We start from the raw sequence: 17522 nt of genomic DNA on the forward strand, positions 1-17522 counted from the left end.
GTGCACTCTATATGACATGCTTTCTGTGAAATGATTAATTTCTAAATGCTAATTTGGTAAGTTTGCGATACTTGATAGGGTATAAGCTGCCCAGTGTTGTGCAATGGAAGAGCTACAGAAGGACAGCGGGCAATCACCAAACCGCTCTGATTCTGAGCCAGAACTTATGGTACTGGATGATAATCGAGCGGAAATATCCCATAACATGGATGAGGGAAACAATTATTCTCCTATAGATGTCGATGAAGGGCAATCTTCTATGGATGTGGATGTGAAGGGAAAATCATCCCTTGATGATGAATCACTTGATGGTGATGCTAATGGAAAGTCTTCTTCCGAGCCATATTCAAATGTTCCAATTGACATGAGTGTGGAAAGCCTAGAGAAGTTTTGCAAAGAAGCATCAAGGTCTTTCTTTGATGAAATTGGTCTGATTAGCCATCAGATAAATTCCTACAACGAGTTTGTCTCGCATGGGCTCCAGAAGCTTTTTGATTCACTGGGGGATGTGATTGTTGAACCTGGTTATGATCCTTCAAAGAAAGGATCTGGTGGGTGGAAGCATGCCATCATCAAATTTGGGAGAGTGAAGCTTGAAAAGCCTGTATTTTGGTCTGGCAAAGATGAAGTTGATATTGATTTTAAACCGAGACATGCTCGCCTCCAGAATATGACATATGCTTCCAGAATTAAAGTAGAAGTGACTATAAAGGTCCAAAGTATTTTCATTATCTCTATATGTCAATTACCTGTTCTTTCTGCCATGATTTTCCCCTAAAGTGACACACATCTATACAAACTATAGAATCATTGACGAGGAAATTAAATAAATTATAAAATGCTTCGGTAAGGATGGCATGATCCGAATCATACATTGCAGGCAACAAAAAGTTCTGCCCTGTTCTCATAAGTAAACCTATAAACCAATGCCTTGGCTATTATTTTGCTGCTGAGAAATATTGACGTGCAACATTTTGATTGTCAAATTCCCCTGATACCCTAATCAATATATTGAATTATCTGTGATTGAACATTAAATAGAGAAGCCTAGTACTGGATGGATGATTGGTGTTTCAGAACATCATTAGTTTTTTTTTCTGCACACTGGATTCCAATTGAAGAATTAGGTCTTTAAATTTTCTTATTCCTTGTGCGCAATGAAGCATGAAGTCATGCCACTGATATTGGTATCACATTGTTACTCAGATTTTCTTACGTATTACAGTCACCTGATTATCTGATCTTGTTTTAATTGCATCAGGTTTATTCTTTGGAGAAAAGTGACAAGTCTAAAACAGGGAATGATGATTTTGTTCAAAAAAGGGACTTTATGAATGAAACTCATTGGATATATATTGGCCGCCTTCCGGTTATGGTGAAATCAAATTTGTGCTTGCTGCATAATCTCAAGGAAAGTGACTGCCTGTTCGATGCAGGCGGATACTTTTTGGTCAAGGGAATGGAAAAGGTATAACTCCTAAAGGGTCTGGTACTCCCCTCTTTTAAAACACAGCCAGGGGGTGCATATCCTCTATGTGATTGTCTTTTTTTGTTAATGTATTTTTCAAGATGATTGGGTCACATGTTCAACTTTTAGGTGCCCCTTTTTTTGTTCGAGATGAGACTATAGAGTAACTTTCTTAGAACTGAGGCAGAAAAATCTTATATGTGTATTACTGGTAGCTCTTAGGACGGAAAAAAACATCCACATATATTTTTCGAAAGCACTAGTAGCATAATGACTATATTTGCAGTGTCGTGAATTGTAGTTATATAAACATGGGGTGCTATCAAAAGGAATTAACTGTGGCACAACAGCCACATGACTACATGAGTTGGTCTCCTGCTGGTGCCATATACTGGCTTCTTGTGTTTAAGCTATATATAGGTCTCAATGTGCTGCAATATGTTACTAGGCATATCATGGAGATTCTAATAGCTTTGGGAAATTTTAATGAGGAACATTTATAGGAATAACAAGGCTTGCTGACACGCTGACACCGTTTCATGATTATAGAAGTAGTAGACTTCTTTTAAAATTAAAGCAGGAAGCACTGCTATGTCATTTAAGTAGGAAATAGAAGTAGTAAACTGGAGAGCTGATTATTTGCTAAGTTCATATGGAGTTTCCTTTTGGGGAGTGGCTCTGTCAGAGTAGCAGCCCTTTACTGCAAAGAGAACATTGTACCATATATAGCATATTTCTTCTATCTAACTATGCTTCCATTTTGTGAAACCTCCAGGTATTCATTGCTCAAGAGCAAAGATGCCTGAGCAGGCTTTGGATTTCTGATCGTCCTTGCTGGACTGTCTCTTTTATGTCTGAAATCAAGCGAAGACGCATATATATTAAACTAGTTGAATCTACAAAGAGCGATGATTTCAGTGGGAGCAAAATCATTTCCATTTCCTTTCTGTATGCGACAATGCCAATTTGGTTGATGTTTTTTGCACTAGGAATATCATCAGACAAGGAAGTCTTTGATGTGATAGATATGCAAGATGGTGATGCTTCTGTTATCAACACAATATCTGCAACTATCAAAGAATCTGATGAACTGTGTGAAGGCTTTCGTAAATCAGATAAAGCCCGTCAATATGTTGACGAGTTGGTAAAAAATTCAAGATTTCCTCCAGCGGAGTCCTTTGATGACTATGTTGATAGGTTTCTCTTTCCTGATATTAGTGGACATAGAAACAAAGCACTTTTCTTAGGTTACATGGTGAAATGCCTGCTAATGGCTTTCACTGGAAAGCGCAAATGTGACAATAAGGATGATTTCCGGAATAAGAGGTTGGACCTGGCTGGTGAATTGCTTGCAAGGGAACTTCGGGCACATATTAGGCTTGCAGAGAGACGCATGGTTAAGGCCATCCAGAGAGATTTGAATAGTGACCGCGAATTACAAGACCTTGAACGTTATCTTGATGCATCGATTGTTACTAATGGTCTAAATCGTGCCTTTTCCACCGGTTCTTGGTGCCATCCCTACAAAAAAACTGAACGGTGCTCAGGAATTGTTGCAACTTTAAGGAGAACGAATCCTCTTCAAATGATATCTGACTTGAGGAAAACCCGTCAGCGGGTTGCTTATGCTGGGAAAGCTGGTGATGCTAGATATCCGTAAGTAACATTATTTTCAGTTTTTCACCCACCAACTGTTGCATATCCATCTTGCTCTTTTGTATGCCTTAGTGTAAACTGACTTGAAACTGAAAACCCTTACCTCCAGGAATCCATCCTACTGGGGAAAGCTGTGTTTTATGTCCACTCCTGATGGTGAAAACTGTGGACTTGTTAAAAATCTAGCTGTTACTGCTATTGTTAGCTCTAGGGTGGAGCAGCCTTTGATTGAGAGCTTCATTTCTTGTGGAATGAGTAAGCTGAATGAAATTCCTACTGAGAACATTCAAAGAATGGATAAGATCTTTCTGAATGGCAATTGGGTTGGGTGTTGTACTGATTCAGCTTCATTTGTATTGCGATTAAGGTGCATGAGACGCAGCAGTCTGATCCATCCACAGGTTTCCTCTCTTCCCATGGCTAGACTCTTTCTGCTTTTATTGAGGTGCTTGGTTTGCAGGTTCCATATCCGTATAATGTTTTGTTTTGTAAGAGTTTCTATTTCCTGGTGATGTGTCATAGCTTTTTGCAAAGGCCAATCTTTGTGGATCCATGTAACTTATACAACCTGCCTGTTTGATAATGGTTTGCCTTAGATCATTTTTTGTCTTTGTATTTCTGCTTTGCAATTCTGTTGAGGATCTTGGTGCTGTCTTATATATGTTATCCATTTCTTGAGAATAAGTGTTTTTCACAATTCGGTCAATGAAGTAAACAGTTTAAAATCTTTTCGGGTGAAGTGATCAAGTTGTTATCCTAGTTTGTTCATTATCAATTTCCCAAATTGTGCTTTTGCGTTACTTTTCTGTTCCAGTTAACTGCCAAGCATTTCCTGCCTGCCTCTAGTGCTATGTGTAATTTTAGGCTGCATCCTTATCTCGGTGCACAAATCTAAAGGATGTCAGCTGCTTTAATTTGTTTACACCTTCTCGGTGGTATATACGATTATTCACGCCAAGATGTTCTTTATAATGTTTCCTGTTTGATCTAATTAGGTCGAAATCAAAAGGGACAAGCACCAAAAGGAGGTTCGTGTGTTTTCTGAAGCAGGGCGAATCCTCAGACCTCTCCTGGTGGTTGAAAATCTAAATAAAATCAGAAAACCAAAGGGCCGCTCATACTCTTTCCAGGAATTAATTCAACAAGAAATAATTGAGTTCATTGGTGTTGAGGAGGAGGAAGATATACAATGTGCCTGGGGAATCAGACATTTGTTTGGGAGTGAAGGAGAGATATCTAGTTATACTCACTGTGAGCTGGATCCTTCTTTTCTGCTGGGATTAAGTTGTGGCATCATTCCTTTTGCAAACCACAATTTTGCTCGGAGGGTACTATACCAATCTGAGAAACACTCACAGCAAGCTATTGGGTACTCCACGACAAACCCACACATCAGAGTTGATACTCTTTCTCATCAACTATATTATCCTCAGAGGCCTCTTTTCAAAACAGTTATAGCTGACTGTCTTGGCAGATCAGATTATACTATTGGAAGAAGAGATGACTTTGCTAGACCAGAATATTTCAATGGCCAAAATGCGATTGTAGCAGTTAATGTTCATCAGGGGTTTAACCAAGAGGATTCCTTGGTTATGAATAGGGCTTCTCTTGAACGAGGTATGTTTAGGACTGAGCACCTCAGGAGCTATAAGGCAGATGTAGAAAACAAGGATGTAACCAAACGACTGAAAATGAAGGAAAAGATAGACTTTGGAAAAATGGAAAGCAAAAGAGGACGTGTCGACAATCTTGATGATGATGGCTTACCTTACATTGGCGCAAGTCTTCAGACCAATGACATTGTTATTGGTAAAGTCTCGGAATCTGGAGAAGACCACAGTATTAAGCTGAAGCATACCGAAAAGGGAATGGTTCAGAAAGTATTGCTTTCAGCAAATGATGAAGGGAAGAATTTCGCTGTTGTTACTCTAAGACAGGTAAATAGTGCTTATCTTAGCAAAATATTAACTGTGTAGCACATTCCTTGAATTTTGACTTCACTAGTGGGTATACTGACCTTATTAGAAAATGAATGCTACAGTTCTCTTGATCTCTCTCTATTCCATGGATTGGCGAAAACCATCTCCATTGGCAATGATTATTAGTTGAGTTTGTTGTCCATTCTGTGAGCCTAACAATATACTATACTTCAGGAGCTACTGAATCGCTGCTTATTTAGCCCAGCAATTATCTTGCTCCTGACTGATTATTGTTGGCTTAATTGACATTTCCTTTTAAAAAACGAACATGGAATTTATCCGCATGTATATTCTTGCCATGCAACTAAGAGGAGATAATGGAAGAAAGACAAGCATCAATGTGCACTCATGGGTACCCCAGAGAGGTCATGGTATTAAAGGATTCTATCATACTTCATCCTTTTATGCTTAAAGTAAAACTTGCTAAAAATTTGTTACCCTTTTGTGGGGTTCAACAGTTTACTTGGTTCCTTCCATTCCTGTGTTTTTCACAACACTTTTAAATTGTGCCCTCCTCTCTTAGAATTTTGAAAAGTGCCTTGTTTTTTTTTCTGCCAATTTTAAGTTTTGCCTTCCTTTAATTTTGGGAGATGGATGGGCCAGATAGGCCGCATGCCTGATTGGGCCAGCAGCTTCACTCTCCTTTTTCCATTTCCCTTAGATTCCTTCCAACACCTGTAATGCTACGTTGTGTAAGCATATTCTTCAGCCCTTTTTGGTATACCTTCACATTCACACATGTTAGTTTTTGTTGGCTATACAACATTTTTCGGCTGATCTGATTTCAGGTACGAACACCTTGCCTTGGAGATAAGTTTTCTAGCATGCATGGCCAGAAAGGTGTTGTTGGCTTTCTAGAATCTCAGGAGAACTTTCCATTTACTCGCGACGGAATAGTCCCGGATATTGTGATAAATCCACATGCCTTCCCAACACGTCAAACTCCTGGCCAGCTGCTTGAAGCTGCTTTGGGGAAGGGAATAGCCCTCGGAGGTACAATGAGATATGCTACACCATTCACCACGGCATCAGTTGATGTTATCGCAGAGCAGTTGCACAAGTAAGTGTTTCTTTTTCAAATGGATGAATAGCTGCTTGCCTTAATTCAGTAACCAGACTATTGCACACTAAACACATAGATGAAATGCTTTGAAAGGGTTGAGCGTTTTAGTGAGACTCATTTAGACTTTGTAATTAGTAAGCTTATACATCTTATAAGGATCTTGGTACATCATTAATGCACCCTATGCTCTGAACTTGCACATCATCCTGCACATCATCCTTTAACCTTAACTCTCTAAGGTTTACAATTGTTATTTCATACAACATTTCATATGTATATATCTTTTTATAGTTTTTTCTCCAAATGGTGGGAGGGTGCAGCTGTCCTTTTTTTGAACTTATATTATGTATCAGTCGATCCTTATCTTTCTCTTAAACGACACATGCATAGCAGCACTACTAGAAGATACCAAGATTTTACTGTAGCCATTCACTGACATGTTGGTATCGGTGAGAAGATCAAGCGTAATTTGCAGGGAATAGATCTGAAATGATTTTCCAATTTTCTTGGGGTATAGACTTGTTTAGTCAATTTCCAAAAGTTTATGTGTCGTATTGCATTGCAGGGCTGGATTTTCAAAATGGGGAGCCGAGAGCGTTATCAATGGCCGAACTGGTGAAAGGATGCAATCCATGGTTTTCATGGGCCCTACATTTTACCAAAGGCTGATTCACATGTCTGAAGATAAGGTGAAATTCCGCAACACTGGACCAGTGCACCCCCTCACAAGGCAGCCTGTTGCAGACAGGAAAAGGTTTGGTGGAGTTAAGTTTGGAGAAATGGAGCGTGATTGCCTCCTCGCCCATGGGGCAGCTGCCAACCTGCATGAGCGGCTGTTCATGCTTAGTGATTTCTCACAGATGCACATCTGCCAGAAATGCGAGCGGGTGGCAAATGTTATCATGAGGTGCGTCCCAGGAGGTAAAAAGATCAGGGGGCCGTACTGCGGCTTCTGCAAGTCTTCGGAGAACATAGTGAGGATCAATGTACCCTATGGTGCAAAGCTGCTCTACCAGGAACTCTTCAGCATGGGGATCTGCCTCAAGTTCGAGACAGAAGTCTGCTAGAACTCCTGAGCCTGTTTGTTATCCAGTCATGTACATAAACCTCTGTGGTGCTGGCATAGCAAGGATGGCACCGCCGGCAGGATATCTCCAGCCGGTGGGGGGATCTATATCTAGTTTGAGAAGAAACCCTGTTAAAACTAAACCTTGTAGCGTTTATGTGCTGTTTCACTCAGCTCATCTGGTAAACTATGTCCAAGTGAATGGACTCTCGTTTCGTGTTTCCTTCCTGAATTTCTCTGTTGCATGCCGCCTCGTTTGAACAAAAATGAGTTGCATGCCGCCTCGTATGAAAAAAAAATGCGTTGCATGCCTTCTTGTTTGAAGATTTCTTTTCTTATGTTGGTGCTCCGTGGGGATTAGGAAATGATGCTATTGGAGCTTTGTGCTTACTGCTGAGCTTATTGGTGCGATGGATCGTAGGTTATGCACCATAATTCATGACTCCGATTATTGAAAGTTCAGAAGCAAATGTCGTTGACGTTTGAGTCTGCAGACTCCAGTCTGCAAATTGTGCGTTTTGAAACTGTCAACAGATTGTGTTAGAACTGCACCTGTATAGTATAGTGCATTGGAAACGTTGATCTGAGTGCCGTTTTGTTTGGACTACCGAATAATTACTAGGTCGAGTTCATCCTAGTTCTTTGGGGGAAAAATACAGAAAATGTGCAGCTGTTGGCTAGTGAGTCATTCCTTGTTTCGAATCTGCAATCTAAAATGATTGGATCTGCTGCCGGCTACAGAATACATATTCCGTCACCATTTAACCAAAAAGTAGGATCGAAGCTTCTCTTCATTCTCTTAAAAAAAACGAGCCTCAACTTCTCTTATCAGCATCAAGAAAAAGCTGCATGATAGAAGGTGCGCATGCATTTTGCATTTCTGCAGGCGATCCATCACAAGCACATATATACACAGATCACAGAAGAAGCTTGGACAAAAGAAAAATCAAATGAAAAGATATCAAGAAACAACATAGCTTCGATCGATCGTTACTCATCGACGTTTTATTTGCATTGATTGATACAAATCAAGATACAAAACGCATGAGGATGATCAGAGACTAATCCATGTCCTCCCCATGAGCTCAAACGAGAAAGAAACTAGAACAGAAAACCAGATCCTCTCTACCTGAGGGAACAAACAGCGGGTACCAAGAAGTGAATGGGGGAACTCCATGCGAGGCCTCTCCTCCTACAGGCTACAGCTTGAGGAAGAAGAAGGGTGCTCGATGCATCTTTGCCTATAGCTTTACGATTGATGCCTCTCGATCCAAAGGTACTTATACTACAAATATCCCGCTCTCCATCGCCCCAAAGTCTTTCTGATAGCTGGTGGAACAATTTGGACCTGGCTTTGAAACATGTCGTGAGGGGTTTGAAAGATGCATGTCTCTTGCAGTGACAGGTCAGACAGGGAGAGCGAGGGATCGCGTACATTGAACCTGGACGACCCTCCTTTAGCTTTTGCGTTTGGGGTACATGGTTTCTGGCCTTTTGGGATTTGGGAATACGAGTCATTGATTCTCTGGTGTCGTCCCGTCCCAGCTTTTTCTTTGCCTTTATGCTGCCTGCCCATTCAGTCACGCACAATGCAACTAGCCCACTGGGTTTGGGCGGATTTTATACTAGGAAATTCCTGATTAGGTAATGTGTTCTGCAATTGTTTACTGTATGATTGCTATCATCATCTAGTTAATGTTTGTGAAACCTGCAAAGCCCCACCGACAACCACCATGCAGGACAACAGGGAATACTTCGTGTATCATGCCAAAATGCTGCAAGCCTGCAACTGTATGATATGGTATACTCAATTCAAAACTCACACAGGTCCATCATGTCCATCATGCCCATCAAGAACAGATGCACAAGAAGGTTATCCCGGCACGTTTAGCTTATTGTTCAACATGGATCAATCAGACATCAGTACCACATCTCACAGGACACTGTAGGCCTGTAACTGTAAGGCTAAGCTGTAACAGATGAATTTCTCTTCTGCCTTTATAACTGAATCTAATTACTGCTTCGTCAAGACAAACAATGCACCAGATATCACTTCAGCTAAATGCCGCAATGCGCCTGCTGCTGATGGGTCACATCTGAATGATTGAAACCAAACATTCACAAGACTACATTAGGCAATCGCACAGTGTCACATGGGTAGCTACCTTTTCCACCTCACATGCATGCTTGCACCCGTATTTCAGTGTGGTTAACACAAGGTTTTATAAGATCTCAGGAAACTATAGGCATGTAAGGCTGTAACAGATGAATCTCTCTTCTTCCTTTATAATCGGGTTACATTTGATAACTGCTTCGTCAAGATAAACAATGTACGATATCACTTTCTGCTACATGCCTAAACGAGCCAGTGCGGTTAACACATACTGAAACCAAATTAAACATTCACATGCTTCTACTACCGGATATGTATCTCAGTGTGGTTAACACATACGTTTTATAAGATCTACATGGCGTTGAGCTGTAACAAATTTGCGTGGCCAGGAACCGAGCGACGACACATGCACGGCAGCAGCGCAGAGCCCTGCTGGAGATAAGGGAATTTGCAGGCTGGGCGCTTTTGCTCCATGCACGCTTTCTGCGATTCCGAGCTCGATCGCGCGCGGATCGACCAAAGGCCTCATGGGATTATTCCCTTCGTGCCCCGGACGGCTTCTAGTTAACCTAGGCCGTATCACGGCCAGGTGCATTAATTGCCCTCCATCCACTACACCGAAGTCCACGTACAGGCGGCAGCAGCCTACTACTCTTCAGTCGTTGCTCAGTCTAGCTCTGGCTAGCAGCTAAGACTTATAAATAGCAGCCACTCTGAGCTCATCATCAGCGGCGGATTAAACAAGTGGAGTGGTCCACGGGAAATGGAGTAAGTTTGGGTTCTAATTGGTTGGTCGTCACCTGGAGTTCTCCACAAACTACTTCAGTAGCCACACATGTTTCATGGCAATGTTTACATGTTTGTGTGCATGCATGCATCTGGCCGGAGCTGTGTACTTACTGAAGTGTTTGGGGAACTCTGGGTGGCAAGTAGCGGTATGTGTTAGGTCTGCAAGTGCAGCAGGCACTTTTTGCTAAGTGCAGCATGTACTTTTGGAGATTGTACTAGATCGACCAGCATATGATATAAGATAGTGGGAAAGGATTAGGTTTGGTGTCCCTAGGAGTTCTCTGCAAGCACTTCACGAGGCACTCTTTTGAGAGCTTTTGTGAAGTGTTTGGGGGAACTCTCGCTGTCACTAAGCATTTACCAGATATATATTGATCACATACTATGGTGAGATGAGTTAACAACAACAACGTTTGGTGTCACTAGGAGTTCCCTGAAAACACTTCGCGAGGCATCATCTTAAGATCTCTTGTGAAGTGTTTGGGGGAACTCTTGGTGTCACTGAGCATTTACCACTTATACATTGGTCATATGCCACAGTGTGAGATGAGTTGAGCTACGTTCGGTGTTACTGGGAGTTCCCTGCAAGCACTTCACGAGGCATTGGCTTAAGAGCTCTTGTGAAGTGTTTGGGGGAACTCTTGGTATCACCGAGCATTTACCACTTATACATTGGTCATATTCCAAAAGTGAGATGAGTTGAGCTACGTTCGGTGTTACTAGGAGTTCCCTAAAAGCACTTCGTGAGGCATTGACTTAAGAGCTCTCGTGAAGTGTTTGGGGGAACTCTTGGTGTCACTGCGCATTTACCACATATACATTGGGTCATATGCCATGGTGTGAGATGAGTTGAGCTACGTTTGGTGTTACTGGGAGTTCCCTAAAAGCACTTCGCGAGGTATTGAATTAAGAGCTCTTGTGAAGTGTTTGGAGGAACTCTTGGTGTCACCGAGCATTTACCACTTATACATTGGTCATATTCCAAAAGTGAGATGAGTTGAGCTACGTTCGGTGTTACTGGGAGTTCCCTAAAAGCACTTCGCGAGGAATTGACTTAAGAGCTCTTGTGAAGTGTTTGGGGGAACTCTTGGTGTCACTGAGCATTTACCACTTATACATTTTTCATATGCCACGGTGTAAGATGAGTTGAGCTACGTTCGGTGTTACTGGGAGTTCCCTAAAAGCACTTCAGGAGGCATTGGCTTATTAAGAGCTCTTGTGAAGTGTTTGGGGAACTCTTGGTATCACCGAGCATTTACCACATATACATTGGTCATATTCCAAAAGTGAGATGAATTGAGCTACATTCGGTGTTACTAGGAGTTCCTTAAAAGCACTTCGCGAGGCATTGACTTAAGAGCTCTCGTGAAGTGTTTGGGAGAACTCTTGGTGTCACTGCGCATTTACCACATATACATTGGGTCATATGCCATGGTGTGAGATGAGTTGAGCTACGTTCGGTGTTACTGGGAGTTCCCTAAAAGCACTTCGCGAGGCATTGACTTAAGAGCTCTTGTGAAGTGTTTGGGGGAACTCTTGGTGTCACTGAGCATTTACTACTTATATATTGGTCATATTCCAAAAGTGAGATGAGTTGAGTTACGTTCGGTGTTACTGGGAGTTCCCCTAAAAGCACTTCACGAGGAATTGACTTAAGAGCTCTTGTGAAGTGTTTGGGGGAACTCTTGGTGTCACTGAGCATGTACCACTTATACATTGGTCATATGCCACGGTGTGAAATGAGTTGAGCTACGTTCGGTGTTACTGGGAGTTCCCTATAAGCACTTCACGAGGCATTGGCTTATTAAGAGCTCTTGTGAAGTGTTTGGGGAACTCTTAGTGTCACCGAGCATTTACCACATATACATTGGTCATATTCCAAAAGTGAGATGAGTTGAGTTACGTTCGGTGTTACTAGGAGTTCCCTAAAAGCACTTCGCGAGGCATTGGCTTAAGAGCTCTTATGAAGTGTTTGAGGGAACTCTTGGTGTTAGTGTCACTGAGCATTTAGTATGCAAACATGATGGCCATGTGGATAACATGATATATATGCAACAACGAACGATGTTCCGTGTTACCATGAGTTCCCTTCAAGCACTTCGCGTGAAGTGCCATTCATATTACTCTGTTTAGGAGTTTTAGGTGCAATGTGAAGTGTTTGGGGGAACTCTTGGTGATACTCAACATGCATCCATACATGAGAGTCTTGAAATTGGTGATACTCAACGCTCATGTAAGTTTTCAAGATCTCAACTCTTGCATATGGTTCCATACATAGTACACGTGCTATGTGAGCTCTACATGGGTTTATGTTTTCTATTATATATTGGCACTTACTAATATTCCACTAGCTAGAGCCTCACATTCAGTTTGCACTAGGCATTCATGTGCTACAAACATAATGGAATGCCTAATCACGTCTAGAGTCACTAGAACATGTAAGCAGTCGGGTGTTTGTGACCTTGCTTTCCGTTACATGCGCACATCAGATAACATGAGTTATTATTTTTTTCCTATTTATTATAGCAATATAAAATCCCATCAGCCATCACAGCTACTCCCTCATCCTAGAAAGAATGCAATTCTGACTTTGTATCTGGACAAGTGTTAATTCACATATACATGACACATATAGAATTCGTGTGATCCCTTTTGCTTTGTGTAGCATGTTGATATATTCTATAAAGTAAATAACTACATATATCCTCTTCCATATTTCGGACTCACACAAACAGGTAGGAACAAGGTAGTTTATACGTACTACCTCGGTTTGACATGTAGAGCTTATTTCATTTTATTTGGACGATCTTTCAACCAGCAATTATCCTACTAGTACATAATTTTTAAGACAAAATATGATGTTATTGGTATTTTACATCAGTTCGCTTGCAACGCATGCGAAATGAATGGCGCGCACCATCATTTCTACCACGAAGAAGGTTGTGACTTTCCGAGCCTGCTTCTTCGTGGCCTTTCTCCGAGAATGGCCCGCAGCCCACAACCCCGCCGATGAAAAGCCCATCAAAGGTGAGAGCGCGGACAGCCCGCGGGCCGCGGCTACTTGAGAACGCTTCAGTATGATTGCTCTGTGCTGCGAGACAGCAATACGATTTCAGTAGAGCATGACGATCAGAAATGATACCTGCATCGACTTCAAGTCAATAAGAAATTAAGAACGGCAAGTGTTCCTCTTGTATTTTCGTTGGATAATTGCTCGTTCTGTAATTCAGTGCGTGGGTTGCTCGTTGTTCTTGCTGCTGTTTAAGTTTCTCCTGCCTGATTGCAATGCCCTAGTGCATTTTGAACTATGTTATATCGGTTCCGACTTCTGAAAAAAAAGCAGAGCATTCAGGCAATCGCAATCATGTGGGAGATTACCATGCAAACCATTCCCATCCGATAGCCTAAAACAGTCGAGACCAACCCAAAGCAGGGCCCTCCAAGACGAGCAAACCAAGAACTCCTCATGTCCACACGCTGCGCCGGAGACGCCGCACGAGCCCCGTGGCCGCTCATATAAACCTCGACGCGACACCTCGTCGTCCTCCTCTCAGGTACCCTCACCCCCCGAGAGGCTCTACCCCTCCGCGTGGCCGGCGCCGCCCCGCGACAGTGATCAGCAATGGCCAACAAGATCGCCGTCGCGAGCGTCATCGCCGCGGTGGGCATCGTCGCCGTGATCGGCACGATCGCCGCGGTGACCGCCTCCAAGAACGGGGCCGGAAAGGACGGCGCCATGTCAGCCGGCGTGAAGCTCTCCACGGTGTGCGCCTCCACGCTGTACCCGGAGAAGTGCGAGCAGAGCCTCAAGCCCGTGGTGAACGACACCTCCAACCCGGAGGACGTCCTCCGGGCGGCGCTCAACGTGGCGCTGGACGAGGTCGCCGCCGCGTTCGAGCGGTCGGCCCACATCGGCAAGGACGCCAAGGACAACCTCACCAGGAACGCCATGGACGTGTGCAAGAAGCTCCTCGACGACGCCACCGAGGACCTCAGGGACATGGCGAGGCTCAAGCCCGTCGAGGTGCTCGGCCACGTAAAGGACCTCCGGACCTGGCTCTCCGGCGTCATGACCTACATCTATACCTGCGCCGACGGCTTCGAGAAGCCGGAGCTCAAGGAGGCCATGGACAAGGTGCTGCAGAACTCCACCGAGCTCAGCAGCAACGCCCTCGCCATCATCACCCGCCTCGGCGAGCTCCTACCGGAACAAGACAAGAAGACGAACGCCACCACGGCCGCCGGTCACGGCCGCCGGCTCCTGTCCAGGACGCTCGTGGGGATCAACGAGGTCGCCAGCGAGGCCAAGGGCCAGCTCGAGGCGGTGAAGAAGGCTATGTTCTCCGGCGGTGAACCTGACCTCGCCCACAGGGTGCTGACGACGGACCTCGTTGGCACGTTCGACGAGATCGCTGACGGGCGCAGCGGGCTCAAGTCCAGCGACCTCCCCGAGTGGATGCCGGCCAGCCAGCGGAGGCTGCTGCAGATGTCGGGCCTCCAGAAGCCAAACGCGGTGGTGGCCCAGGACGGGAGCGGCAACTTCAAGACCATCACCGAGGCCATCAACGCCGTGCCCAAGAGCTACGACGGCCGCTACGCCATCTACGTGAAGGCCGGCACGTACAAGGAGTACGTCACCGTCCCCAAGAACATGGCCAACGTCTTCATGTACGGCGACGGGCCGACCCGGACCGTCGTCACCGGCGACAAGAGCAACACCGGCGGCTTCGCCACCATCGCCACCCGCACATTCTGTAAGCTACCTACTACCAAGTACCAACTTTCCCTGACACTGTTGCTATATACATATACATATACATATACATATACATATACATATACATATACATATACATATACATATACATATACATATACATATACATATACATATACATATACATATACATATACATATACATATACATATATAAATATTTCATGATGAACGCGATACATATATACATATATGCAGCGGCGGAGGGCAACGGGTTCATCTGCAAGTCGATGGGGTTCGTGAACACGGCGGGGCCGGAGGGGCACCAGGCGGTGGCGATGCACGTGCAGGGGGACATGTCGGTGTTCTTCAACTGCCGGTTCGAGGGGTACCAGGACACGCTGTACGTGCACGCCAACCGGCAGTTCTTCCGGAACTGCGAGGTCCTGGGCACCGTCGACTTCATCTTCGGCAACTCGGCGGCGCTGCTCCAGAACTGCCTCCTCACGGTGCGCAAGCCCGGGGAGAGCCAGTCCAATATGGTGACGGCGCAGGGGCGCACCGACCCCAACATGCCCACGGGGATCGTGCTCCAGAGCTGCCGCATCGTGCCGGAGCAGGAGCTCTTCCCCGTCAGGCTCCAGATCGCCAGCTACCTGGGCCGGCCGTGGAAGGAGTACGCGAGGACGGTGGTCATGGAGAGCACCATCGGCGACCTCATCAAGCCGGAGGGATGGGCGGAGTGGATGGGGGACATCGGGCTCAAGACGCTCTACTACGCCGAGTACGCCAACACCGGCCCGGGCGCCGGCACCAGCAAGAGGGTCAACTGGCCGGGGTACCGCGGCATCATCGGACAGGCCGAGGCCACGCAGTTCACCGCCGGCGTCTTCATCGACGCCATGACCTGGCTCAAGGCCACCGGAACGCCCAACGTCATGGGATTCACCAAATAAAATGATCCAGTCGAACCTGACTAGCTAGCTATTCTGTGCATACATATGACTGGGTTGTTCATTAGTTTCTTTTGCAAGAGTAACCATGTAGCTATACATATTATGGAGGGAAATTAAATTTCATGATTTGCAAACACTGCTATGTTTGCCAATTCATCATAAGCCTAATAAAAGGCAAAAATGCTCTTGGTCTCTGAGCTTAATGTGCTAGCTGATCGATGTGTACTAAAATAAGCATCAGTGACAAATGGCAATTTCTTGACAACAATGCATTCGAGACTCGTGGTGACTTTGTCAGCCTTAAGATCTACAGGCCCAATTTTTCGAAGATATTCATAAGGTACGATGTATGTTTAATTATTGTGTTCATAATGGTGAGTATACATGTGTATGTGAGCACTTGTGCCTAAAGAATGTATAGAACAATGTATACAGCTGGATAGTCACACGCCCATGTATTTTCCTAGAAACAAATTATTTATCCAATTTCCTATAGGTACCATCATTTATCAAATACCACAATTTAGCAAAACTAAAAATAACACTTAAATGCCCACGTAGGAAATGGAAATATTACACCTGGTAGTATATATGACATTCAAGTTTGTACATATGGAGTTCATTTCTGAACTTAAATGCCCTAATTGTACGAACAACCTTGTGACTTCTTCCACATAAATTACATAGTTCTCCATAGATTTTTGTTCTAGAAGTAATAAGGAAAAACAAAACTCTATTTGGATTTTACTTACCATATTGATAAAAAGTGGAATTGTGTACGCCTGACCGGAGATATACGTGCTAACAGATCTTATCAAGTCAAACAAAAATGTATTGAGGTTTTCAACAGCACAACTTAACGCAGGTTGACATATGCATATCTATAGAATATCTTTTGAGAGATTGTCTTAATGCCAGGCTATTCTAAAGGTGATTAACCCCCATAGGCTGCAAGTAATGATAATCACAAAAATAATTTTTGTGAGACTCATTTCCTTTTTATTTCAAACAAAATAACCGAACATGTATATTAATTTCAATTACAGTTAGAGTTACTCCCTCCGTCCCAAATTGTAGGTCGTTTTGACTTTTTCAGATACGTAGCATTTACTATGCATATATATAGATCATGTCTAAATACATAGCAAACACTATGTATCTAAAAAAATTAAAATAATCAATAATTTGAAACGGATGGAGTAGTTATTAATGACAAGATTATTAAAAAAAACCTTTCTTCAATTCGTCAGTTCCATTTATTTCTTTAAACATTTCTAATAAATAAACTTAGTCTTCTTCTTCGTGCCTACCATCATCCGTAACCATCTCCAGCAAGCTATATTCAATACTTAAATAATGCAAAAGGAAAGAAAAGAATCTAAACGAAGGTGTGAAAATTGAAGTCCCAGCCGGCAGCTGGCCTTTCTGTCCTCAACCCCCTATTTTTGTCACTTCCGTTCTTGTTTTCCGCCGTTTCATGGAGACTAATTAAGCTAAGCCAAACTGTTGGATCCATTCCTTCCTTGAAAACCGCATCACCTTCAGGTTTCTGCGCCACCAAGAACTCATTCTTTGCCCCGCCGTTGTCGAGCACCCAGAGCTCTAGATCCTTGGTTGCAGTTGCCGTTGATCGAGACACATCGAGTCGTGCGTGCATGTGCGCGTGAGCACGGACGAAGAAGGCTAGCGCGCGCGTCCTCGCCGTCGCGCCGGCG

General features: G+C 43.8%; 2 protein-coding genes across 3 annotated transcripts in view; both read left to right on the forward strand.

Moving 5' to 3' along the window:
- Positions 1 to 7464, forward strand: part of LOC101755487 (DNA-directed RNA polymerases IV and V subunit 2) — an 8562-nt gene extending 1098 nt beyond the window's left edge. Inside the window, exons 2-8 of one of the 2 annotated variants that reach the window (XM_012847657.2) lie at positions 79 to 712; positions 1262 to 1468; positions 2244 to 3124; positions 3234 to 3525; positions 4120 to 5061; positions 5892 to 6163; positions 6732 to 7464. In XM_012847657.2, coding sequence (XP_012703111.1) covers positions 104 to 712; positions 1262 to 1468; positions 2244 to 3124; positions 3234 to 3525; positions 4120 to 5061; positions 5892 to 6163; positions 6732 to 7233 — 3705 coding nt within the window. In that variant the 5' untranslated portion in view covers positions 79 to 103 and the 3' untranslated portion in view covers positions 7234 to 7464. The remainder of the gene's footprint in view (positions 1 to 78; positions 713 to 1261; positions 1469 to 2243; positions 3125 to 3233; positions 3526 to 4119; positions 5062 to 5891; positions 6164 to 6731) is intronic. The other variant, XM_022828283.1, reaches the window with a different exon arrangement.
- Positions 7465 to 13756: 6292 nt separating this feature from the next.
- Positions 13757 to 15910, forward strand: LOC101759683 (pectinesterase). Its single transcript, XM_014805544.1, has 2 exons — positions 13757 to 14888; positions 15110 to 15910. The coding sequence occupies exons 1-2, from the start codon at positions 13757 to 13759 to the stop codon at positions 15805 to 15807; spliced, it is 1830 nt and encodes a 609-aa protein (XP_014661030.1). The 3' UTR covers positions 15808 to 15910.
- Positions 15911 to 17522: the final 1612 nt, after the last annotated feature.

Source organism: Setaria italica, chromosome VII, assembly GCF_000263155.2.
Source record: "Setaria italica strain Yugu1 chromosome VII, Setaria_italica_v2.0, whole genome shotgun sequence".
Classification (NCBI taxonomy): domain Eukaryota; kingdom Viridiplantae; phylum Streptophyta; class Magnoliopsida; order Poales; family Poaceae; genus Setaria; species Setaria italica.